We start from the raw sequence: 25536 nt of genomic DNA on the forward strand, positions 1-25536 counted from the left end.
AAAAATTATAACATCAATTGTTGCCGACAGCTTTCCTAACAAATAAGTGTCCCTGTATGACACACCGGGAAAAGGATATGGATAGCCAATTTACCCCAGAGGTATGCGATTTGATGCGGAAAGAGGACCAGAAACCTCAGTGTATAGCACAATAAAATAAAATTTCCTTAAGATGCTGTTTCAATGGTACCTCACACCAGTCAGATGGAAAAAAAAAAAAGATTGAATGGGGATAAATGAAGAAATTGTGGTGAAAGAGGAGTTATGCTTATGTGGTGGCCATGTCTGGTCATTTGAGGGTATTGGGATGCAAGCTGTAACCAAATGTCACAAATTGCTGGATATTTATTACCAAATGATCCCTTGGTAATCCTCCTGGGGCTTCCTCGTGGAAAGGGTCACACAAAAGGAAATTAATTAATCTCTCTTCTGCTAATAGCTCTCGGCTGTTGTGAGCTTCTCACTGGAAAAAGAATAGCCCAACCATAGAGAACTTTTTTTCTTAACAAGAAAAGGGAAATTGTGGTTATGGAAAAATTAACACACAAATTACCCAGCAAAATAAACAGATAATTAGATATTTGGTTACCTTTTATTCAATACTCAAAGTACATTCACCTGCAAAAAAAAAAAAAAAAAAGTACACCTGTCCAAGAATACAGCCTGAAATATTCTATTTAACAAAATGCTTTATTTACACTGGAACTTTTTTTTTTTTTTTAAAGTTGTACATCCTGAATATCAGAAACTTCTGTAGAAGTGCCAGCAGCACAGATATGGCCTGCAGGAAAAGCCTGGGGCAGCTGCAGTGATGGGTAACGAGGGACCAGTGACTACCTGGAAGTGGGAGGAGAAAGGAGATCAGTAATAGTAACAGCCACGTCAGAGTGCACAGGTTCCTCTGACTAACTGATCCCCAAGAAGAACAGCTGAAGGGATGGAACACACAGCTAAGAAATTCGGCACTCGTGCTCTGGGTTACATCGCTGTGCGGTGGGACTCAGCTGAGCCACAGTGCCTGTAGCTGTGTGTCAGCTAGTCCCTGTCAGCGACATGGGAAGGCCACAATTCTGTGGCCATGGAATCTGCAGCAGAATCTCAGCTTTCATTTAAAAATTATGCTCCCAGCCACCACAACTGCAAAAGCAGCTTTGAAAACTAAGCAGAGTGTAAACACCTGCCCAAGTCTGTAAGCAACTTAACGCCCGCCTCTGAGTGAAGCGTGCTCCACGCATCAGCCCAGTGGGGGAGCTGAAACCTCAAGATGGCAATTTCAACGTCAACATTAACAACGAATTCACTGTCCATCATCTTAGCACAACTACCCAGCTACCAGGAACTGTGAACTGGGGAGAGGAAGCAGCACAGAATGGTGATTTTACTTTCCTACCACAGCTGGAGACTTCATTTATTGAGGGCCCAATCCTGTAAAGCACTGAATGCCTTCTCTAAGGAGCTGAGGGCACTCAGCACCTTCCAGGATTGGGTCCTAAATGTCTGCAAAGCACTGTGGATCTAAACCCTTCCTTGTGGTAGGGAAGGCTGTCTCTATGCAGGTATTTTGGGAATGATTTGGGCTTAGCTTGTTTTCAGAAAGCAGTTCTGTTCATTTTGCAGATGATATGAGTGGAGAGGAATCATATGCAGTGCCTCCATGCCACTATCTGCTTGTTAAAATCTGAAAGTCGGTGGCTAAAAGGCTAACAAAAACAGATGTTTAGCAAATTCATTTTAAAATCAAGTTGCAGATTGACATGCTGTAATCTGCGCACACATGTTGAAATGCTTTTTGTCTGGGATGAAGGAGCTGGATGAGTGGGGAAAACAGAACTATACTTTAATACAAGGTCTCTGGTGCGGTCTATGACCTTAAGTACCAACGACTATGTGTGCAAGCCACGGTGGCCAGGAGCATAGTAAGTGCTAGAAACATCTGACCACGGATCAGGAGAATCGTACCTTCTGTAGTCAGAAGAGAGGATGTACCACGTGTCAGCAACCTGACTTTCAGGAGTTGACAACACCCCTCCCCATCCTGACAGCAAGTGCTTCAACTTCACGACACAGGCCCCAGGAGGGACAATGCCAAAGCTGTCTTGAATTAGGAAATACAGAATCCTCTATTCTTCAGCAGTTACTTTCTTGGGCTTTTAGGTTTACTTGCATCTCCCACAACATATGAAACTCTTCACTCTTTGCAAGCTGGCAGAACCGCACATTGTGAACTTCAAGGCAGTGACAGATGGATTTCAATCACAATCACCTCTTATCAGATAGTTTCTCAGCCAAACTGATGAAGACTGACAGACCTACCGAGATTTCTGCATTCATTGCTCTACATTTCACCACACTGCGAGATGACCACTGGCAGTTTGGGTTTGTTATTTGGACCAGTAGGTACATTCTGGGGGGACAAAAAATCCACAGTTACAAGGTATAAATACACAGCAAGTTAGTGGGAGTCACAAGCTATTTTGAGAGGCTGGATAAGAGACTCCTGGTAACTGAGCCTCACGAATACGGAGGAACTGCACTTGGACTATGTCTGACTCATGACTGCTGCTCTTTCATTTCCTCTTCTCTTCTGCAGCAATGTCCTTGGACCCTCACCTAGAGCCAGCTAACTGCCTCTTTACTGCAGAGCTGAGAGACATGGGAGAGACTCTGACCTCACAAATGGGGAACAAAGTGAAGGCAGCAAAGATACATGTAGCTTCCAGTGAGATGCAATATGGATCATGTCACTTGAGATATCTTTGGCTTTAGGTCTTTGATACTGTAATTAGTGTCACTTTAAAGAAAAAAGCAACCCCACATTTGTACAGAAGGGGGAGCTATTGAGTAAGGGTGCACCAGGTGCATCCTCAGAAATCACACATCATTCTGGACTTGGGCCAATGCTCTGTGTGTGTGTCACTTAATTTCTTTCTACTATGCCCATCATGGGCGTCCTACAAAAGAGGTACACAGTTATCCTCCTTTTGTTTATTAAAGCACTTCTGGTGGGAAACACCGCAAGAGGAATCTCCTTTTGGTCTCCAGCCCTGGTTATGACTCTAAGCTACGTGGCAGTTTTGGTCTCTTCTGTATTGGCTACACCTCCAATTTACTGCAATCAGACAAGGTGATCAAGGAAAGTTTACATTTTCTGTATATCTAACAGAAAATTTTAACAAAAGTCACCTATACAGTGGTTTTCTTAAAACAGAGCTAGCAATAAAGGAATTGTGCTGTATGATTCTCGGTGAAGGTTAACACGAGGCTTTAAGTGGAGCTGTTGTCAGCTCTGTAATGTCTTTCCCCCTCTCAATTCTCTATTCCTGACTCAGCTCTGGGATCCAATATTTGCACTCAAGCACCCAGTCAGAAAGCAGAATGCCAGGGGTGCTCTGTCTATTCAGCCATCCATCACAGTGGTACACTGACACTTTACAAGAGTATATTAACAGGCCCTGTGTGTTTATTAGCCACACACCATTCTAAATATGGAATTCACTGGTCAACACACAGATGTGTGTATCTGCAGCACCTGGAAACCCTTTGGAAACCTTGTTTAATATTGATTATTAGAAGGTGTTGATTAGATTTCAACTGAAGAACTCAGGGAATTTATCATCCCCTTCACATTACCATGCAGTATCACAGAACCAATCTCCCTTACATTCCTGTTCTCAACTTGTAAATCAAACAGGTTTGCAGAAAGGACTCTATGTGCCACAACCAAACCCATCTGAACAAGCTTCCCTAGTCACTGACTGACTCCTCCAACTGCACAGCACAAGACTCCCTGTGTCTTGCTAAGTAAATCTACATGACGGACTCCCTCACTGCAGAGGGCACAGCCCCTGCAAGGCGCTCCCTGGCACTATTGTTACATCATTATCCTGCACATGGACAGGGAGGGAACATGAAGCCCGGATTACTCCCGCATGTGACTATCTGGCATGCACATTCATGAACAGGATGGGGAACTAAACTTACTTCAATTTTTCTCATGACAAGGAGCCCATCAACAATTTTACCTGTAAGGGAAAAAGAATATTTACTAGTAGCAGTTCTATACTGCACTATTCACCTTTTCTGTAGTCCCAGATTGTCAAGTACAGATGATACTTTACTCTAATTTCTCATACCTCTGAGATTCCTTTGCTTTGGATTTGGCTACCTCTCCATGCACCATTCTTTGCCCCAGCGATGTCTCTCACCCATTTATAACCACTGGACACTGTGGGCAGGGCCGTCCCTATCTATGGTGGTGCCCTACGCAGCCCGAGCACCTGCACCCCTCCTGCAGGGAGTAGGCGGCTGCACTCAAGGGCTGCAGTGGCAGGAGCTGTGGGGGACAGCAGCAGGGCAGGGAGGCCCAGGGGAGTAGTGGGGCGCCTGGCGCCTGCAGCAGGAGTCGCCCCCACCTTCCCCCCGCACTCACCGGTGGCAGCGGGAAGCAGAGTGACTTGGCCTCAGCCTGCTCCACTCCCCCAGCTCCCTGCCCTGTCACTTGGGGGAGGGGGCTTGAAGGAAGGGGTCAGGCCCACCCCCGCACTCACAGCAGTGGTGGCTGGAAGCTGGCCCAGCAGGCTGGAGCTGGGTCGCTCTACTTCCCACCGCTGCCGAGCGTAGGCCCGACCCTTTCTGCCGGCAACAGGACCCCCGCTAATCCCACAGGCCGCGTTGCTCGGGGGAGGGGACTTGGGGGAAGGAGTGGAATGGAGGTAGGGTGGGGGCGAAGCGGGGGGCTGGCCGCTGGAGCCAGCGCCGTATACGCAGCATGCAGCTGCCTAGGGCACCACGAAATTTGATGCCCCAAATTACGTGGTGCCCTACGCAGCTGCGTATTCTGCATATGCCTAAGGATGGCCCTGCCTATGAGTGGTTATAGATCTGATAAAGGGTTCATAAATAATACAACTACAACCTTCCCAGACATGGGGCTGGTGTCTATATCTTCAGGACAGGCAATGTGCATCTTCCCAGCAGGTAGGGCGTGCATGGAAATCAGACAGACTCTGGTGTACTATTAGACATAATCCCACTGATGGAGATGCAGTTTGTTGTTTGTGAACAGCAAAAATGGCTATTATCAAATATTTATATTGCATAGTGCCCTGAGGGTCCAATAAAGAGCCAATATTAGACATTAGTTCAGTAATATGAGACAGACCCGCCCGTAAGATCTTACAGTCGATGACACAAAACGTGTGCTTTTGTAAAATTACGGTATGCAAACTCTAGTGTCACTGCTATTTCACCACGCCACATAAAATAAGCATCAGTTCTCCCCATCTTTCCCTCAAACAAGTCGTCATTAGCTGGCTGATTTATTACTGCTTTCACAATAGCAGTAGGTTTCGAGGCACATTTCCATAGAAGCTCTTACTCCACTTGTGTAAGATTAATGGGAAACGACAACAAAAACCATGTGGTTGAACCGGAAGGGGTAAATGATCAGGATATCACACTGTGCTGCAGCTACTCACCAAACACAACATGCTTCCCATCCAGCCAGTCACATTTGGAACACGTGATGAAGAACTGACACCCGTTTGTACTTGGACCACTGTTGGCCTGATTGAAAATGCAAAAACAAAACACAAAAAAGTTAGGGAATAGAACATCTCAAGCCAGAGGCGCCTGAAACGAGAGCGAGCTGTCACTCCTGGACTAGATTCTAAAGTTAATATTGGCTCCACAATATGTAGAGCAAAGAAAAAAGCAAGAAGTGCCATGTGCTATGATGGGGACTGTGGCCTCAGAGCCCTTGCTGAGCAATAACAGATCATCTGAATCTGATCTGTGGATAGTTCTCTGAAAACATCCACTCAACGTGCACCGGCAGTCAAAAAAGCGAACAGAATGTTGGGAATCATTAAAAAAGGGATAGATAATAAGACAGAAAATATCATATTGCCTCTGTATAAATCCATGATACGCCCACATCTTGAATACTGTGTGCAGATGTGGTCGCCCCATCTCAAAAAAGATATACTGGACTTGGAAAAGGTTCAGAAAAGGGCAACAAAAATGATTAGGGGTATGGAATGGCTGCCATCTGAGGAGAGATTAATAAGACTGAGACCTTTCAGCTTGGAAAAGAGACAACTAAGGGGGGGATATTATAAAGGTCTATAAAATCATGACTGGTGTGGAGAAAGTAAATAAGGAAATGTTATTTACTCCTTCTCATAACACAAGAACTAGGGGCCACCAAATGAAATTAATAGGCAGCAGGTTTAAAACAAACAAAAGGAAGTATTTTTTCACATAATGCACAGTCAACCTGTGGAACTCCTTGCCAGAGGATGTAGTGAAGGCCAAGCTATAACAGGGTTTAAGAAAGAACTAGATAAATTCATGGAGGATAGGTCCATCAATGGCTATTAGCCAAGATGGACGGGGATGGTGTCCCTAGCCTGTTTGCCAGAAGCTGGGAATGGGTGACAGGGGATGGATCATTGATGATTCCCTGTTCTGTTCATTCCCTCTGGGGCACCTGGCATTGGCCACTGTCGGTAGACAGGCGACTGGGCTGGATGGACCTTTGGTCTGACCCAGTCTGGCCGTTCTTACGTTATTTGTGAGCGTGTGCAGCCAGCTGGCTCTCAGAGATTTTTCTGTGGCTCTGTAAGAGCTTTGGGGCCAGCATAGTACTGTGTGGAGATCCATAACATCCCACTGTTCTCCTGGGGGAAGGGTCTGTCCCTTGTATTGATGACACTTACTGCATCATAGAAATTGTCACAGGTGAAGCTGAAAATTTAGGGATCTGTGTAGGGGAAAGTTATGGCTTTCTGCAGTTAGGAAGGGCGTTTAGGATTATAGGATAAACAGGTTAGCTGGATGTCTCTGCTAAAATGATCAGCAGTGAAACAGTTAATGATGAAATGTATGTAGCCCTCTACAGGTTTCGGAGTTAACAAGGTGTGGTGCAGTTCACACCTCTCAAAGCTGTCATTTCAGGCTGTCTCAGGAAGACATCACTGCATCAATTATACTTGGTTCATGTTTTCGAGGTTCTCTTTGCAGCCAGGCGATGGCCCAGAAACAGGTTACTTAAATTAACACTGAGAAAGGAGAATTCTGCAACAAATTCTCCAGCTTCAGAATCACAGACTATCTGGGGTTCTGCCCAGTCATGTTCCAGCACAACTGTCTATTATGGGGGTACCATCCTCTGAAATAGCTAGTTAGTGACAACATACTGCACTAGTTAAACCATTCGTCTGGTCCAGCATGGCATTTTGTATGTTCCAACCTACATACCTCATGTGGCTGTGTCTCTATAAAATGAAGCCTGGAGCATATATTATACAAGATTCAAATACTATTTCTATAGCTATTCAATTCCCCGACTCAACATTAGTTGGGGCGGTGTTTAATAACAATTAGCAGTTTGAGAAGAAAGACTTACTGGAGTGCAAAAATATGTAAGACCAAATAATTCTACAAGCAGAGCAAATTAAAACTACCCCAACAATTCTAATAGATAAGGGTAAGTTACTGGACTGCTACCTTGAGTCATGTTCATTAGCACCTTACGCCATTAATGGTTCCACTGAAGTCAATGGGAGCTACTTACAGAGTAAAATACTGCTCAACATGACTAAGAGTAGTAGAATCTGGCCCTAAATGAGGATTTTTCAGACGTTCTATGCAAGGTAGACTTCTGCGAGCCAGGAGATAAGCTAAGAATCTCCACAAAGGAGCACAGAGCCATTTTAGTCCTACTACTTTGTCTTCTTATACTTACCATAGACAACAGCCCAGGAGCAGAATGTCTGAGTTTGAAGTTTTCATCTGCAAAGGGACCCCGGTATATACTAGCTACTCCAGTACCATCTCCCTGTATAAAGAGGAAGGCAGGTGTTCAAATCCCACCTCAATAAAAGTGCATTCTGTAGCATATATTTAAAATTCCCAGACAAACCGCTTTGTTAAATCAGTTTCAATTCAGAACATATTTCCATTTGAAAACTAGTGTTAACAAGAATGTTAGAATTGAAAACATCTGAACATTTTAGAGTAAGGAAACCAGGAGTCAATGTTCTAAAAGTAACTGATTCAGCCCTTGCTACCTTGCCCGCCTTCCTCATACTAGCCAGAGACCTGCTCCCATTGCCACATGAAACTACAGGAGAGCAACGACAGACGGTGTCAAGTGGGGGGTGGAGTCTAGGTCTCAGAGCCAGGAAACAAGAGGTTATGGATGGTAGCGAGTGGATCATTTTAGGGCTTGTCTACACTTACATTTTATAGCGCTCTAATTAGCTGGCTCAGGGGTGTGAAAAATCACCCCCCGGGCGCAGCAAGTCAGAGCGCTTTAAAGCACTAGTGTAAATAGGCTCCGAGTGCCAGCGCTGGGAGCTAACCCCCTCGTGGAGGTGGATTACCAGAAGCGCTGGGAGAGCTCTCTCCCAGCACTCACGCGCGACCACACTTGCACTTCAAAGCGCTGCCACAGGAGCATTTCCCCCGACAGCGCTTTGAAGTTTCCAGTGTAGCCATGCCCTTAGGCACAGCAGACATTCTGGAGGAAACAGAAGGGAGGAGAGAAAGGAAGGCGTGGGTGAGAAGTTTAAAAGGGTCACAGGTGACAAATGAGGCAGAGGTGGTGATGATGAAGGGTAAGCATGGTGGAAAGGGGGGGTTGGAGGAAGGCTCAGGGGAGAGGGCTAGCCTCAGCTGTTTTAAGTACAAGGAAGTGATCCCCTCAACTGGCTTTTCCAGTGGATGACTGTCTGTGAGGCCTCAGATGAGGCGCTTATGAGAAGCAAATATTATAATTTTGCTGAAGTTTCAGCCATGCTGAGGCAGCTTTTACTCACCCTGACTGCCAGCATTCAGGCCTCAAAACAATTTATAAATTATACCACCACAGTATGTCACTGCTGCAAATTAGAAGCTTGGACCGTTACAAAGGCATTTAGAACTTCTATGTAGGGTTGTGGATTAATCGCAGTTAACTCACGCGATTAACTCCAAAAAATTAATCGATTAATTGTACTGTTAAACAATAGAATACCAATTGAAATTTATTAAATATTTTTGGATTTTTGTATGGCACCGTAAAAATGATAAAAAATAGTATTGTTCAATTCACCTTATACAAGTTCTGAAGTGCAATCTCTATCATGAAAGTACAACTTACAAATGTAGATTTTTTTGTTACATAACTGCACTCAAAAACAAAATAATGTAAAACTTTACCGCCTAAAAGTCCACTCAGTCCTACTTCTTATTCAGCCAATCACTAAGACAAACAAGTTTGTTTACATTTACAGGAGATAATGCTGTAGGCTTATTTACAATGCGACCTGAAAGTGAGAACAGGCATTCACATGGCACCCTTGTAGCTGGCATTGCAAGGTATTTACATGCCAGATCTGCTAAACATTGCTGATGATGCTCATTTAAAAAAAAAAAAAAAAAAAAAAAGCGTTAATTAAATTTGTGACTAAACTCCTTGGGGGAGAACTGTATGTCCCCTGCTCTATTTTACCCGCATTCTACCCTATATTTCACGTTATAGCAGTCTCGGATGATGACCTAGCACATGTTGTTCATTTTAAGAACACTTTCAATGAAGATTTGACAAAACGCAAAGAAGGTACCAATGTGAGATTTCGAAAGATAGCTACAGCATTCAACCCAAGGTTTAAGAATCTGAAGTGCCATCCAAAATCTGAGAGGGACGAGGTGTGGAACATGCTTTCAGATGAGTTTATTTAATCTATTTATTACTGACCTCGGAACCAATTGTAGGAGTGGGCTGATAAAGTTTGCGGATGACACAAAGTTAGGAGATATTGCAAATTCGGAGGAGGATCGGGATATTCTGCAGGGAGACTTGAATGACCTTGTGAATTGGAGTAACAGAAATAGGATGAAATTTAATAGTGAAAAGTGTAAGGTGATGCATTTAGGGATGACTAACAACAATTTTAGTTACAAGCTGGGGACGCATCAGTTAGAAGTAACAGAGAAGGAGAAAGACCTCGGAGTCCTGGTAGACCGCAGGATGACTATGAGTCGACAATGTGACATGGCGGTGAAAAAAGCCAATGCGGTCTTGGGATGCATTAGGCGAGGTATATCTAGTAGGGATAAGGATGTGCTGCTTCCGTTGTACAAGGCACTGGTGAGACCTCATTTGGAATACTGTGTGCAGTTCTGGTCTCCGATGTTTAAAAAAGATGAACTCAAACTTGAACAGGTACAGAGAAGGGCCACTAGGATGATCAGAGGAATGGAAAACCTGTCGTATGAAAGGAGCTCGGGTTGTTTAGCTTAACCAAACGAAGGCTGAGGGGGGATATGATTGCTCTCTTTAAATATATCAGAGGAATAAATACCAGGGAGGGAGAGGAATAATTTCAGCTCAGTACTAATGTGGACACGAGAATGAATGGATATAAACTGGCCGTGGGGAAGTTTAGGCTTGAAATTAGATGAAGGTTTCTGACCGTCAGAGGGGTGAAATATTGGAACAGCCTTCCAAGGGAAACGGTGGGGGCGACGGACCTGTCTGGTTTTAAGATTAAGCTAGATAAGTTTATGGAGGGAATGGTTTAATGAGATAACGTGATTTTAGTCAAATGAACAGTGTGCCATCGCTGGTAAATAGTATCAATGGCCAATGAGGGTCTGGCTGGAGAATCTTGCCTGTATGCTCGGGGTTCTACTGATCGCCATATTTGGGGTCGGGAAGGAATTTTCCTCCAGGGTAGATTGACAGAGGCCCGGGAGGTTTTTCGCCTTCCTCCGCAGCATGGGGCAGGGGTCGCTAGCTGGAGGATTCTCTGCTACTTGAAGTCTCTAAACCACAGGATTTGGGGACTTCAACAGCAGAGTCAAGGGAAAGGGTTGGGACGGCTTTGTGGCCTGCATAATGCGGGAGGTCAGACTAGATGATCATAATGGTCCCTTCTGACCTTAAAGTCTATGAGTCTATGAGTTAAAAGAGCAACACTCCGATGCAGAACTACAGAACCCGAACCACCAAAAAAAGAAAATCAACCTTCTGCTGGTGGCATCTGACTCAGATAATGAAAATGAATATGCGTTGGTCTGCACTGCTCTGGATTGTTATCGAGCAGAACCCATCATCGGCATGGACACATGTCCCTTGGAATGGTGGTTGAAGCATGAAGGGACATATGAATGTTTAGTGCCTCTGGCACGTAAATATCTTGCGATGCTGGCTACAACAGTGCCATGTGAACGCCTTTTCTGACTTTCAGGTGTCATTGTAAACAAGAAGTGGGCAGCATTATCTCCTGCAAATGTAAACAAACTTGTCTGAGCAACTGGCTGAACAAGAAGTAGGACTGAGTGGATTTGTAGGCTCTGTTTTATTTTTGAGTGCAGTTATTTTTGTACACAATTCTATATTTGTAAGTTCAACTTGTATGATAAAGATATTGCACTACAGTACTTGTACTGGGTGAATTGAAAAATACTATTTCTTTTGTTTTTACAGTGCAAATATTTGTAATAAAAAATAATATAAAGTGAGCACTGTACACTTTGTATTCTGTGTTGTAACTGAAATCAATATATTTGAAAATGTAGAAAATATCCAAAAATATTTAAATAAATGGTATTCTAGTATTGTTCAATACCACACGATTAATTTTTTTAACCACATGATTAATTTTTTTTTAACCACTTGACAGCCCGACTTCCATGATGTCTAACTGGTGATTTCTTCAAGTATTATTACTTGTGAGTGCAGGAGGGCCACTGCTTCCTCACAACCCTCCAGATCCAGAACTATGCAGGGGAGACCCCCTCTGGGGGCACTAGGGCTCCTGTGGCACATCCCTTGCCTTCAGACATGTGGCCTTAGGGAAAGAAACAGTGAGTCAGAACAAACCTGCCTGAGGCCAAAACTGGCAGAGCGGCTGCAGAAGCAGTGTAAGTAAGGGCTTCTAGACACAGATGATGCATTTTCCCCCCCGTTTTGACTGGACATTCTTTTCCCCTGTGCTGACTGGTGTTTGCCCCAGCCCCCTCCTCTCTCCCACTCCCCTTGTCTGTCTGTTTAGCTTAGACCCTCCCTCACTAAATCACACCAAACACTTTAAGAACAAGCACAGTGGCACTAACATGATGTTTGCCGATATCACTGCTTATTCTGCTCTGTACATTCTACCCTGTCGCTGTTAGTCTTGTCTGGTTAGACTGCAAGATCTTCAAGGGAGGGGCCGGCTCCTGCTCTCAGTCTAATGCCCAGCACAACACACTCAGTTGGTTCCCAGCTCTATAGTAATAAACAATTTTTTTCTTTCATAATTAGTAGTAGTAATAAGTTACAAGTGTCAATGGATCTTGTAATTTTTGCGAAACTTCTACTAGAAGTTGTCAGACGTCCCTGTGGGTTTTAGAAGAGCACTCACGAGTAAAGAACCTGACTTTAAACAAACATACGTGGCTAAACCAAGCTTCCTGTGGCCAGTTTGGGAGAGCTATCATCAAGAATCAAAGCATGACCATTTTTATTTGATTTGTTTTGAACAGCCAGCTGTTTTTCATTTTGCCAACTCATAATTCCAAGTGAAAAAAATAGCAATTTTCCCAACTCCCAAATAGCTCAATGAACCTCAAACTTCAAAAAATATTCTCCTCTTATCAAAGCCTGAAACCTAGAAATTTCAAGCAGAAATTATCTTTTAATTCTGAGACAGTTCAGTAGGGGAAAAACCATCAAACTTAGTCACCCTTAGTAGAAGCTCCATTTCCTCTAAATAGAGACGTTCTTGCCACACAGCCAATTATAATTTTTCTTCACCAGTGTGAGATGCAGTTTATGAAACACTGGTTAATCTGGTAGTGCAGAAAATTACACTTCCTTTTGAAAACATGAACGTCAAATTCAACCCTCAACTGACAGACCAAACGTTCTCCAGAAAAGATGATGGAGAACATTGGTGTTATGTGGAATGAACTCTCTCATGGTCAAAGGCACCTCCAGCAGGCCACAGAAACCCCACTTTGCAGAGGACGGTCATTGCGGCAGAAGAGCCTGGCACCTCTCACCCAAGGAAAGGGAATTTTTGCATGTCAGAAATACATGATGATTTAGCTAATGCTGTTCCAGTTGCCGCAGAGAAAACATTTTGCCCAGTTCCCAGATATCTGTTTCCTAGCACGTTCCAATTTATTCCAGTGCAGAGAATAGGAAAACACCAGCAAAGCTTCTCAAGTAATATCTTCTCATAAAAGAAATAGTGAATAGAAAACAGATGAATATATACCCAGGAAAGAGAGCAACACACCACATCCTTTAAGAAAGGAAAAGAACACAGAGTACCTACGTTTACAAAGTCACCTCCCTGTATCATGAAATCCTTAATGACTCTAAAGTAATAAAAAAAAATAGTTACTTTTTTCTGAAAAAACTTCTTGAGAAGCTTAATGTCAGTGAAAAATAGAGATATTCCCCACAATGCATCAATATATAATTCCCACTGTTTAAGCTAAAACGAATTGCGGCCCTTGGCTGTTAGATCTGGTGATGTACTCAAAGGGAACTGAACCCTGATCTCAAGAGAGGCAGAGAAAGGAGGAGGTACTGCCTGTATATTGGGTCAAAGGCACCTAGAAGGCTGTGGTTTCTCTCTGTAAGTACAACAGAAGGGCTAGCAAGAACTGCAGCGGACAGTCACCCAAGACAGAGATTACAGAAGGAAAACAAATGCAGAGCTACTATTTTTTGATGTGTACAGCATGCCTCTGAGGCTAAGTCTACACTAGCTGGGGCTCGACCTAAGATACGCAACTTCAGCTACATGAACAGTGTAACTGAAGTCGGCGCATCTTAGGTTGACTTACCTGGCCGTGAGGATGGCGGCGAGTTGACTGCTGCCGCTTCCCCGTTGACTCCGCTTCCGCCTCTTGCCGCGGTGGAGTTCCGGAATTGATGGCAGAGCAACTGGGGATCGATTTTATCGCGTCTACTAGACGCAATAAGTCGATCCCTGATAGATCAATCACTACCCCCGATAAATCGATCCAGCAGGTAGTGTAGACGTACCCTTAGTTTAAAGAAGTCCTTAAAAAGAGGGCTTTTTTTTTTTTAATTAAATGGAGATATACCTATCTCATAGAACTGGAAGGGACCCTGAAAGGTCATTGAGTCCAGCCCCCTGCCTTCACTAGCAGGACCAAATACTGATTTTGCCCCAAATCCCTAAGTGGCCCCCTCAAGGATTGAACTCACAACCTTCGGTTTAGCAGGCCAATGCTCAAACCACTGAGCTATCCCTCCCCCAAATGCCTCCAGAACACCTGTAGTTCACCAAGCTGTTTTAAGCATTATAAGGAAAAGTACTTACCTGTGGAAAGTGCTCCCTTTGTAACCTATTGGGACACCATCTTTCCTACAAGAAAAAGAAAGGGCATTGGGAGTCACTGCACCTCACAACACGAAACCTCCCCCGCCCCCCCAAGGAATCTTTAGTCCCAAGAGCTCCAATCTGAGGAGATCAATTCCTATGTGCTGCCCTGACATGTTTCCCTCTTACACTACTTGGGAGGGCAGTTTGGCAATATTGAAGTTTGTAGCCAATTCAATCTGACAAACAGCAAAAATATTTTTGATGTCAACTGAGTGTTTTCCAAGAGTCTTCATTTTGCATTCATGCAGGTAACAAGACCATCATTGGCAGGAGGTTAAGAACAAGTACATCTTTTTCCTACTTTCTGTCCATAACTCTCCCTGCTTGTGTGAACTTACTGCTTAAGAGGAGGCAGAAATTGATCCTACATACCTGAATTCACCTGTACAAAATTGCCTGAAAAGAAAAAACAACAAATACAGCAGTGAGTGAGTCTCTTTGAAAAATTATTTGAAAAATCAAGGACACAAATTATTATCCACTGAATATTTCACAGAAGAGGAATAGCAGGGATGTCCATTATTAGAAGGAATAAATGACACTGTCTCTAGACGCAGGTGCCATCAAGAGCTGTTAGTAACTTTCAGCTCCCCAGGTTTGTTTCTGTAGCTGGGAGAAGGATAGGACCAGACGGATACTGGGGCTTGTAAGAGGCAGGAGAAGTGGAACTGGGCAGCACTTTGTGGAGGTCTGTGATAGACGAGGATACACTTGCTCATCTTGAGGAACTGGGCTGTCTGGTGTGCAAGACACCCTTCAGCCAGAGGTAAGCAAGCAGGGGGCCAAGTTAGTAAGTTGCCATCTCTCTTGTGTGCTGAGGTGCTATGGGAGGAAGGGGCAAACATGAACAGAGTGGGCTGCTGGGTTTCCGAGTCACGCACACATCTCCCAAGCAGGAATGGTTGACTCACTCCTCTTTTCTGAGCATGTGGGAGTAGCTGCTTGGGCCAGGCACTCCTTCCTTAGGAACTAGTAAAAGTCTAGCCAGTCTGAATGTACAGCTGAGTTTTGCTCACTCTGTGGACTGAATCTCACAAGGAGATAGCATAAAATTTGGTGCCTGGGTGGTGATGGGGAGATATAACAGTAAGGCCATCACATCTGCTAGGCTATTTCCAATATGGAGACTTGATGTGGGGGATAAGAGTCTTAACCTTGCCCCTTACCATTAGGGGACCAGTTAAAAGTAAAAGTTCAGAGGAAATTATGAATGTCTTGAGGAGAAGAGTTTAGACAAACCCGTGACCATTCCCACCCTCCCCAGAATGTGACTCAATGGACGCAGTGGTGGGCAGGAAAACACAGATGCTCAGAGTAGGATTTCCTAGAGGTGGAAAAAAAAATGGCCAGGGGTAAAATTGGTCTGGCTTCTGGCAGCCTAGCAAGCAGGTACTTTTAGTCCAGAAGGTGCATCCTGTGCTCCAGATTCTAAAATTTAATTTAATTTAAACCTCTAGTCTTGAATATAATAAAGACATCTTAAAACATGACCTCAGTGGAACTGATGCAGTGATGTCTGGCTGGGTCTGCAGAGAGCCTGAAACTAAGCTTTGAGAAATGTGAACTACCCCTCTCATCTGAATGGGATGTTGGCTCTGAAATCCAGTGTAATTGTCAACACGGTTAATGATTTCCTTGCTGCTGAAAGCAGATGTTAAAAGAGGGCTGATCACGTGTGCAATCTGCTGCATGTGGCAGCTCACGCGTGTGCAGCAACTGAGTGCACAACCACCCCTAAAATCTCTTCCCAATCAGACACCCTGGGCACCATGCAGCGCAGGGCTGCCCCACTACAGGGAGGGATGGTCAGGTATGGGGCTGTCCTACCATGAGTTGCTGCGTGCCCGACCCCCAGGCATTGGGCTGCCTCAGTGAGAGCAAAGTGTCACAGGCTACCTGAAATTCTCCGCCGTCTTGGGCACAACGTCAGCGAACAGCTCCACCTTCATGCGGCCGATCTCCTGGCGGGACAGAGAGTATCAGCGCCGGGCCCCGCCCGCCGAAGGGCTACGACCGTACCTCTTCCCCAGCCCGAGCCCCCACACCCCGCTCCCCAACCCCCGCCCCGCACCCCCCCGCCTCTTCCCCCGGCCTGAGCTCCCGCTCCGCATCCCCCGGCCCGAGCCACCGCTCCCTGCAACCCCCGACCCGAGCTCCGCAACCCCCCCCACCACCTCTTCCCCCGGCCGGAGCCCCCACACCCGGCTCCCCAACCCCCGCCCCGCACCCCCCCGCCTCTTCCCCCGGCCCGAGCCCCGCACCCCGCAACCCCCAGCCTTCCCCCCGCCTCTTCCCCAGCCCGAGCCCCCACACCCCGCTCCCCAACCCCCGCCCCGCACCCCCCCGCCTCTGCCCGAGCCCCCAACCCCCGCCCCGCATCCCCCGGCCCGAGCCCCCGCTCCACAACCCCCAGCCCTCCCCCCGCCTCTTCCCCCGGCCCGAGCCCCCCCGCCCCGCTCCACATCCCCCGGCCCGAGCCCCACACCCCCCTCTCCCCGGCCCCTCCCGCGGAGCCGGGCGCCGCAGTGGCCCAGCCCCCACCTGGCCGCCGACGCTGACATCGAAGAAGACCACGGGGTTGTTGGGGTTGGCTGCCAGCACCGCCATGGCGACCCGCCCTCACCCGGAACCGGAACCCGGCCGCCGGCCTCCCTCCGGCAACATGGCGGGCGGGCCTGCCTCAGACACGCGCGTGCGCAGCAACACGTGCTCCGCCCTGGGGCGGGAGGGGCCGCGCAGTGCGCAAAGCTGTGGGAATTTGCTAGGTTGGAGGCACTGGGCATGCGCAGTAACATCTGCTGAAGCCGCTGCCCTTTGGTATAAGGGTCTGCCAGGGTCTGAGCATTGGGTGGAAATAGCCGGGGGGGCGGGGTCAAGCAGCTGGAGGCGGGGTTAGGATGGGGCTGAAGGGTAAAATCGGGGCTGGGGGGAGGAGCCGGGGTTAAGCCCGGGGGGGAGGCGCTGCCGGAGGGTGGCAGAGGGGGGAACAGTTACCCCAGGGGACTGAGATCGGTGTTTGCAAAAAATGGGGGGGGGCAGAGGGGCTTTTTATTTCCCCTCCCCCAGACAGCAAGTCTCAGCATGGACTTCCCTGGGCTGGGTTCTCCCAAGGCCTGGTCAATGCTGCCCCTCTTTGTCTGATGGACCCTACTGAGGTGCTGCAGGAGACTTCAGTCAGTGAAAGATTTTACTCCAAACGAAGAATCTCCTATCAGTGTATCTGACTCAGGGCAGGCCCACAACATTTTGGCACCTGAGGCCGGGAGCTCAAATGATGCCCCCAGACCCTCTCACTTGGGCCAAAACTTTGAAAGGTTTCAATTCTGCCTTCTTCCATTTCTACTCCTCTCATGGTACTGCTCTGCTACCTACCCCAATAAAGGAGACCTAGCAACTTAAAATGCCTTGTTCAAAAATTTTAAGTAACATATTACTTTCAAGTATCAGAGGGGTAGCCGTGTTAGTCTGAATCTGTAAAAAGCAACAGAGGGTCCTGTGGCACCTTTGAGACTAACAGAAGTATTGGGAGCATAAGCTTTCGTGGGTAAGAACCTCACTTCTGACTTCTGACTTGCATCTGAAGAAGTGAGGTTCTTACCCACGAAAGCTTATGCTACCAATACTTCTGTTAGTCTTAAAGGTGCCACAGGACCCTATTTTACTTTCAAACGCCTGAACAGCAAATGTCACTTTTCTTCTGCATAGTAAACACTGGCATTTTAATCTCTTTGAATAATCCAAGTGGTTGCTTTCCGTGCCTTCTTGGTTGCAAAGATTTGAACTGCTTCCTGCTGAAGGTCCACAGTCTGCACCAGCTCATGCTCTATTGAGATGGTTGCAAGGCCAAGCAGCCTCTCCTGTGTCGTTGTGGAGCGTAGATGTGTTTTTATTAACTTCAGCTTGGAGAAGCTGCGTTCTCCACTGGCAACTTACAGGAAGTGTTAGAAATATGTGCAGAGCAACAAAAACATTTGGAAAGAGGGTGGTCATCTTATTTGTGCACATATATTCCAGAACAGCCTTTGGAGTTGATCCTGCTGAAATATATCTTGAAAAGGCTTTCAGTTCATCACCTAAGTCACTCGCATCAATATTGCGCATGTCATCATGTGTCAACACTGTCTCTAGTGGCCTGCATTGCTGGTGTAGGTCTTCTTCAGGTACAGTGAGGAGTTTTGGAACATCATACAACATCCCACATATACTGCTGTGTTCCTTGAGCTGCATGAAACGTTCTTCAACTGACTGTATTGCACAATCTAGCACCTAGTTAAGAATTCAACTTTGAATTGTTGTTTGGGGTCTCTTATGAGATTATCCCGGGCCTCGTAATCAAAATGTCGTCTTCTTCAGTGACTCTTGTATTCTTGAATGGGTGGGAAAATAGCTTCAGTGTGAAGTTCCTCTGCCAGCTTCTGTGCACTCTTCAGAACGTTTTGAAATCCCTCATCTGACCGGCAAGACTGTAGCTGTGACTTTGCTTTGTCCAGTTGTTCCATTGCTCCAGATATATCAAGGTCAACACCTTGGAGTCTCTTGCTTACAACATTTATTTCAAACAGTATGTCATGCCACAACACTAAGCCACATAGAAATTTGAAGTTATGTATGTTTCTGGTGATTCCATTTCCCTCTGCCACTGTTCTCCCACCAACAGATCCTGTCATAGCATTATCCTCCATAATGGCAACTACGGCATCATCTATCTTCCCAATTTGGTGTTCGATAGGCTTTATCGCCTCCACTCGACTTTCCCATCGTGTGGCACTCAGTGGTTTCAGTGTCAGAGAGGATGTTCCCAGATGTTGCTTCAAAATTTACCATCGATGAGTTGATGCAGAGAAAAATACATATTTGAATTTGGATTACGTTAAAAAATTCAGCAGCCTCACTAGAATCTGATGCTGCATCACTGACCACCAAGTTAAATGAACGAGAACTGCGTGGGACAAAAAAAGTTCAAGGGTTTAACTCTCAGATCCGTGTCTGCACTCCTCTGTTCTTTCCTCTCATGTTGGCACCATTATCGTAGCCCTGACCTCTCATGTCAGCTATCGCAATTCCCGTATCTTCCAGCTTTTTAAGAAGCACATTTGTCATACCAGCTCCTGTAGAATCATCAATGTCAATAAATTCTAGAAAATGCTCTCTGACAGTCACCATTGCAGGGACATTTTCACCAGGTTCTGTTGTTGTTACAAAATGCACCATTAAAGTAATTTGTTCCGTATGCCTGATGTCAGGTGTGCAGTCCAGAATAACAGAGTCATATCTTGCTGACTTCAGATCTGCCACAATCTTCTGTTTGACTTTTGTTGCCAGTAACTGTATGATCTCATTTTGAATTGTTTTTCCAAGGTAGTGGTGTGTGTACATTTCTTGGGTGGTGACTCTTCTTAGATGCTCCTGGAGTACAGCATCAAACTCAGCCATCAGCTCCACAATTTTAAGGACGTTTCCATTGTTTGGCACATACAGCTGATCTGAAGTGCCACGCAGTGCTAGGTTTTGGGTAGCAAGCATTCTCACAATGGCAATGAGCCTTTTCAGAACATTTTGCCAGTAAAGAGACTCTGATGCAATCTTCTCTTGATGCTGATCATCTGTGGTGGTCTTTAACCTTAGTCTCATCTCAAGCTCTTTCCACCTATGGAATGCTCTCTGGTGATTTGCTGCCTTCTCACGGCATGCCAGATTTCTAGCCAGGTTTTTCCAGTCCTTTGTTCCTGTAGAACCCAATGTGGCTGGAACATTAGACTGGAAGAGTTTGCAACAAAAACAGTATGCAGCATTCTGGGTTTCTGAGTACATAAGCCATGGCCTCTCCACTTTGTCACCATTGGGGATTTCACACCAGTAATATGTTGGATAGAAACTTCTATTTTCATTGTCTTTGGGGAACATGAAGTTTTTCACTTGCTGTGGCCCATGCAGTACAAGGAAGTCCCTCAGGCTACTGCTCAAGTGGGTCCACAGTCCTGGATCATCTACACTTAAGGAACTAAACTCAGCAGCAGCTGTTTCTTGCGCCTCCACCACACTCTTCTCTGACCTACACTTTTCTTCAGGAATGTGCCTGGTTCCATCCATTTGAGATGGAGATATGGATACTGAAATAGCTGCCAGGTCACCTGCACTCTGACTAACTGGAAGATCAGGCATCTCCTCACCACTCACATCCTCACTGGGGCCAGAAGGCTCATCGTGAACATTTGTGTCTATGTATCTCAGGAGAGCTCCTTCCTGCTTAGATAGAAAAGCTTCTTTTGCTTTCTTTCTTTTTCTGAATGCTGCCCCAGAGGGGCGTTTTCTTCTTTCACTAATGACTGCTGTTCTGTGCCAGCCACCAAATGAAATTAATGGGCAGCAGGTTTAAAACAAATAAAAGGAAGTTCTTCTTCACGCAGCGCACAGTCAACTTGTGGAACTCCTTACCTGAGGAAGTTGTGAAGGCTAGGACTATAACAGGGTTTAAAAGAGAACTGGATAAATTCATGGAGGTAAGTCCATTAATGGCTATTAGCCAGGATGGGTAAGGAATGGTGTCCCTAGCCTCTGTTTGTCAGAGGGTGGAGATGGATGGCAGGAGAGAGATCACTTGATCATTACCTGTTAGGTTCACTCCCTCTGGGGCACCTGGCATTGGCCACTGTCAGAAGACAGGATACTGGGCTAGATGGACCTTTGGTCTGACCCAGTACGGCCGTTCTTATATTCTTATGTTCTAGAGCGGCTCTCAACACTCAATTGAAGGGGACAAATAAGCAGGCTGGTAGCAGGGCCTGAATGAGGGAAGATATCAGCATCTTAAGGGCCTAACTGGCTCCTACTGCTTCAGTTGACTGCCTGTTCTCCTCAAGTGGGTTCAGGGAAGCAGCAGGGAAGAGGAAGCTCCCTGAGAAGCTGGTGTGAATCAGTCCAGGCTCCTGGGGGTGCTCGAGAGGTCATAAGAGGCTCCTCCTCCTCTCTCTCCCTGCAGCTCCTGCTGCTTTCTGTTCTTCCCTCTCACCTCTTCTCCTGCCTGCCTGTTATGTCTCTTGTGCCCTCCTTCCTCCAGCCCAGCACTCCACCATCTCTGTGCATCTGGAGCAGGGAGAATACATATGCACCCGCAGCAGACACAATTTTCTACACTCTGGGTCCTAGTGTGCCCCCCCCCCCCCCCCCCCCACACACACACACATACATACAGTTTGGAACCTGAGGCAGCCGCCTCAGTTTGACTCATGGTAAGGCCAGCCCTGATCTGACTGCATAAAGTTTCATAGCAGTTCATAAATTTGTCTTTGCTGCTGCTGGGATTCCCTGAATTACTCTTAGCACTTCATCATTTAGCTTTGATATTGTGCAGATGCATGTCATTGTGCTATTTAATTTATATTTTAACAACAAATACTCTTTGAAAACATGTATAAGTGAGTACTCGCTAGTAGTTTTAGCAATGACATCTGTGTTTCTAGTATTGTTTTTTACTGTGATTTCCAATTTTGCAGATGACACTAAACTGGGAGGAGTGGTAGATACACTGGAGGGTAGGGATCAGATACACAGGGACCTAGACAAATTAGAGGACTGGGCCAAAAAAAACCTGATGAGGTTCAACAAAGACAAGTGCAGAGTCCTTCACTTAGGACGGAAGAATCCTATGCACTGCTACAGACTAGGGACCGAATGGCTGGGTAGCAGTTCTGCAGAAAAGGACCTAGGGGTCACAGTGGACGAGAAGCTGGATATGAGTCAACAGTGTGCTCTTGTTGCCAAGAAGACTAACGGCATTTTGGGCTGTATAAGTAGGGGCATTGCCAGCAGATCGAGGAACGTGATTGTTCCCCTTTATTCAACATTGGTGAGGCCTCATCTGGAGTAATGTGTCCAGTTTTGGGCCACACACTACAAGAAGGATGTGGAAAAATTGGAAAGAGTCCAGCGGAGGGCAACAAAAATGATTAGGGGGCTGGAGCACATGACTTATGAGGAGAGGCTGAGGGAAGTGGGATTGTTTAATCTCCAGAAGAGAAGAATGAGGGGGGATTTGATAGCTGCTTTCAACTACCTGAAAGGGGGTTCCAAAGAGGATGGAGCTTGGCTGTTTCTCAGTGGTGGCAGATGACAGAACAAGGAGCAATGGTCTCAAGTTGCAGTGGGGGAGGTCTAGGTTGGATATTAGGAAACACTATTTCACTAGGAGGGTGGTGAAACACTGGAATGGGTTACCTAGGGAGATGGTGGAATCTCCTTCCTTGGAGGTTTTTAAGGCCCGGCTTGACAAAGCCCTGGCTGGGATGATTTAGTTGGGAATTGGTCCTGCTTTGAGCAGGGGGTTGGACTAAATGACCTCCTGAGGTCCCTTCCGACCCTGATATTCTATGATTCTATTATTCTAATTTGGAATTTTTAATTTAACTTTTTCTTCTTATTTTTAGAGCAGAAGTTTATTCTGTTGGATCATCTGACTTCCAGTCTGACTGAATTTCTGACCTGGTCTCAGAACTTTGTTTTCATTCAATCCACTAATGGTGATTGCCTTTTGCGACTGTTATTTTGCCTCTCAATCCAGCCCTTAGAGTTTTTCTGCATGCCATTGCTTGTGTGTAGAACTTGATTCTCAAATATTCAATAAAGGCAGTATACTATCTCATGGGACACCCTTCTCAAAGGCAAAAATCTACTGTAATTTTTGCTAAACATTAGAACTGCTGTAATGGGTCAGACCAATAGTTCATCTAGTCCAGTATCCTATCTTCTGACAGCGGCCAGTGCCAGGTGCTTAAGAGGGAATGAACAGAACAGGCCATCACGGAGTGAACCATCCCTTCATCCACTCCCAGCCAGGACCGGCTCTAGGCACCAGCAAACCAAGCATGTGCTTGGGGCGGCACAATTCCAGGGGCGGCACTTGTGCTGTCGGAGGTTGTGTTGTTTTTTGCTTGGGGCGGCAAAACCCCTAGAGCCGGCTTTGCTCCCAGCATCTGGCATTCAGAGGTTTAGGGACACTCACAGCATGAGGATGCATCCCTGATTCTCTTGGCTAATAGCTGATGCACCTATCCTGAGGAACTGATCCTCTCCACCAGGAGCACTGGGGAGTAAGAGTTGCCCTCACTAGTACAGCATACACACTACACAGTGCATGGCTCCTCTGGGGTGCTCAGTATAGCTGGCAGGGCCTCCTGCCCCTACCTGTTTGCCATCAGGGTATTTAGGCAGCAGCAACATTATGGCTTCCACATGAATGGGAGTGTTTGGGGGAGGGAAAGGACTTCTTGGCCCTCTTCTCACCTCCACCACCACTAATACCGCTGTGTGATGGCAGCCATATTTTGACCCTGTAATAGATAGGAACTGCTTCTACCAGGAAATATTTCAGGTGAGCATAGATCGCCCTCATTAAGGGAAATAGGAAATCCAAAATACTTCCTCTCCTTTGTACCCAACCCCCAGAGAATAACATATACCTGCATGGAGACAAACCCATCTGGCTCATCTTTACCCTACAGACTTCAAAATCTCTTTCTGAATAAGCCCTTTCATCTCCAATGAGATATTACCCCAGGAGCTTGCTGGAATCTACGTTCCCTTTGATCCAAAACCTCTCTCAGTCAAGGCAATAGGACAAGTGCATTGCTGCCTCTGCCTGCCTGCTGAGTTAATGAACTGTAATGGTCAGAGATCGCACCAACATAGCAGTATATCGAAGGCAAACCCTAGGAAAATTAAGAGTTTAAATTATCCTCCACATGTCCTGCGTCCCACTAAAGTGAATCCAACCCACAGGTCACTTGGGCAGAAATGTCCATGTCAGGATGGCACAGTAAATGAAGCTGCAAAATAAATGATGTTTAAATGAACTCACTCTATTTTTTACAATCCTCTATTAAGAAATAATTGATACATATGTACTCCAGGCAGGGTCATTTGGAAGCCGAACACTTTATGTTTCCATCCCACACCACTGTCAAGTTTTAGCAAATTAGGACAAGTCAGCAAATAAGAACAACCTCAGGTATCAGTAACTGCTACTGGTAACAATTCGCTGCTATTGGTAGCAAATTACATTAGAAGCAGTTTTCTACAATGCCTTACATATGAGTAACTGCTACAGGTAGGAAATTCCAGTGCAGAAACAGGCTTGCCCGAGTGGGTGGGAAAAGTGCCTACCCAGTCTCGTCTCCCCGCCCAGTGCAGGCCAGGCCAGGCAGGCTTGTCCGGAGGGCAGGATCGGGGCCCCGGTCCCGCTGTGACTGCAGGGCGCAGTACTGGGTTTACAGTGACGCCAGGCCCACACGGAAGGGGCCATGTGACTACTTGGGGACCCACAAAGGGTTAGTCCAGCCCTGGCCACAGCCCGGCAATGTGAAGTCAGCAACTTCTCCAGCGCGCAAGCGCAGCGGGGACTAGGTGTTGCAAGGTATGCTGGGAGTTACAGTTTGCACGCCGCTGTGTTCTGCTGGGGCCTTGGGACCTGCACTACTAGTCCCAGCATGCCCCGCGCCACGCTGTGGGAGCCGCTCCAGCTGAAGCGGGCAGATCAAAAAACAAAAAAACCCAACCCCCCAGCAAGGAAATGGCGCAGGGAGAGAGACCGCCACCTCCATGGCTCACCTCACCCCCAAGTCTGTCCTGCTCTCCTGGGGCAGTGGGAAGCCGGGAGTGGCCGTGGTGCTCTGATCCCCACGTGTAGCCCCCCCCCCCCCCCGGCCACGGGCTCCTGGCACCGTCTGGACCCTGCAGCTTTGCACCGGAGGGTGGTTGTCTGTGACCCCCGGCGGGTGGGGGCGGTGACAGCCAGGCTGGCTGCCTGCCCCCTGCCAGTGGCAATGCCCAGTAACTGGCCCCACACTCCGGGGAGGTGGGAGTGCGGCTTGGGAAGATGGGGCAGTTTTAGAGTGAGTCCGGGTTCGACAGGGGAGCTGGCGGTGATTCCCTGAGGGAGGGGGATAGGAGAACCCGGGTGTAGAGGGGCGGGGGGCAGAGGGAGGGGATACTTCTGGTTAAAGTTGGGGGTTGGTTCAGGGGGGTGCAGTAGGAGGGAGGAAGGTGACAGCCCTAGGGTGAAAGTGGGGGGAGTGGTAGCAGAGACATTGAAAAGAGCCCTTGTGTGAAGGTCGGGGTTAGTTGTGTGTGGGGGGGGGGGGGGGGG

At 46.7% G+C, this 25536-nt stretch overlaps 1 protein-coding gene across 1 annotated transcript; it reads right to left on the reverse strand.

Annotated features, from left to right (window-relative positions):
• Positions 1–676: 676 nt before the first annotated feature.
• PPIH (peptidylprolyl isomerase H) lies at positions 677–17090 on the reverse strand. The gene is made up of 10 exons (XM_034753446.1): positions 16938–17090; positions 16293–16357; positions 14769–14792; positions 14334–14378; positions 13314–13356; positions 7748–7840; positions 5478–5565; positions 3982–4022; positions 2314–2404; positions 677–837 (listed from the first exon to the last, which is right to left on the reverse strand). The coding sequence occupies exons 1-9, from the start codon at positions 17001–17003 to the stop codon at positions 2336–2338; spliced, it is 534 nt and encodes a 177-aa protein (XP_034609337.1). The 5' UTR covers positions 17004–17090; the 3' UTR covers positions 677–837; positions 2314–2335.
• Between the last annotated feature and the right edge of the window lie 8446 nt (positions 17091–25536).

This window comes from Trachemys scripta, chromosome 19 (genome assembly GCF_013100865.1).
Source record: "Trachemys scripta elegans isolate TJP31775 chromosome 19, CAS_Tse_1.0, whole genome shotgun sequence".
NCBI lineage: Eukaryota > Metazoa > Chordata > Testudines > Emydidae > Trachemys > Trachemys scripta.

Excerpts from the sequence above, each read along its gene's own strand:
- PPIH (XM_034753446.1), bottom strand. The coding sequence starts at position 17,003 with ATGGCGGTGCTGGCAGCCAACCCCAACAACCCCGTGGTCTTCTTCGAT. Across the intron at positions 13,357-14,333 it reads AAAGGGAGCACTTTCCACAG|AGTCATTAAGGATTTCATGA; the intron begins GTAAGTACTTTT and ends TTATTACTTTAG. Across the intron at positions 7,841-13,313 it reads AGGGAGGTGACTTTGTAAAC|GGAGATGGTACTGGAGTAGC; the intron begins GTAGGTACTCTG and ends CTCTTTATACAG.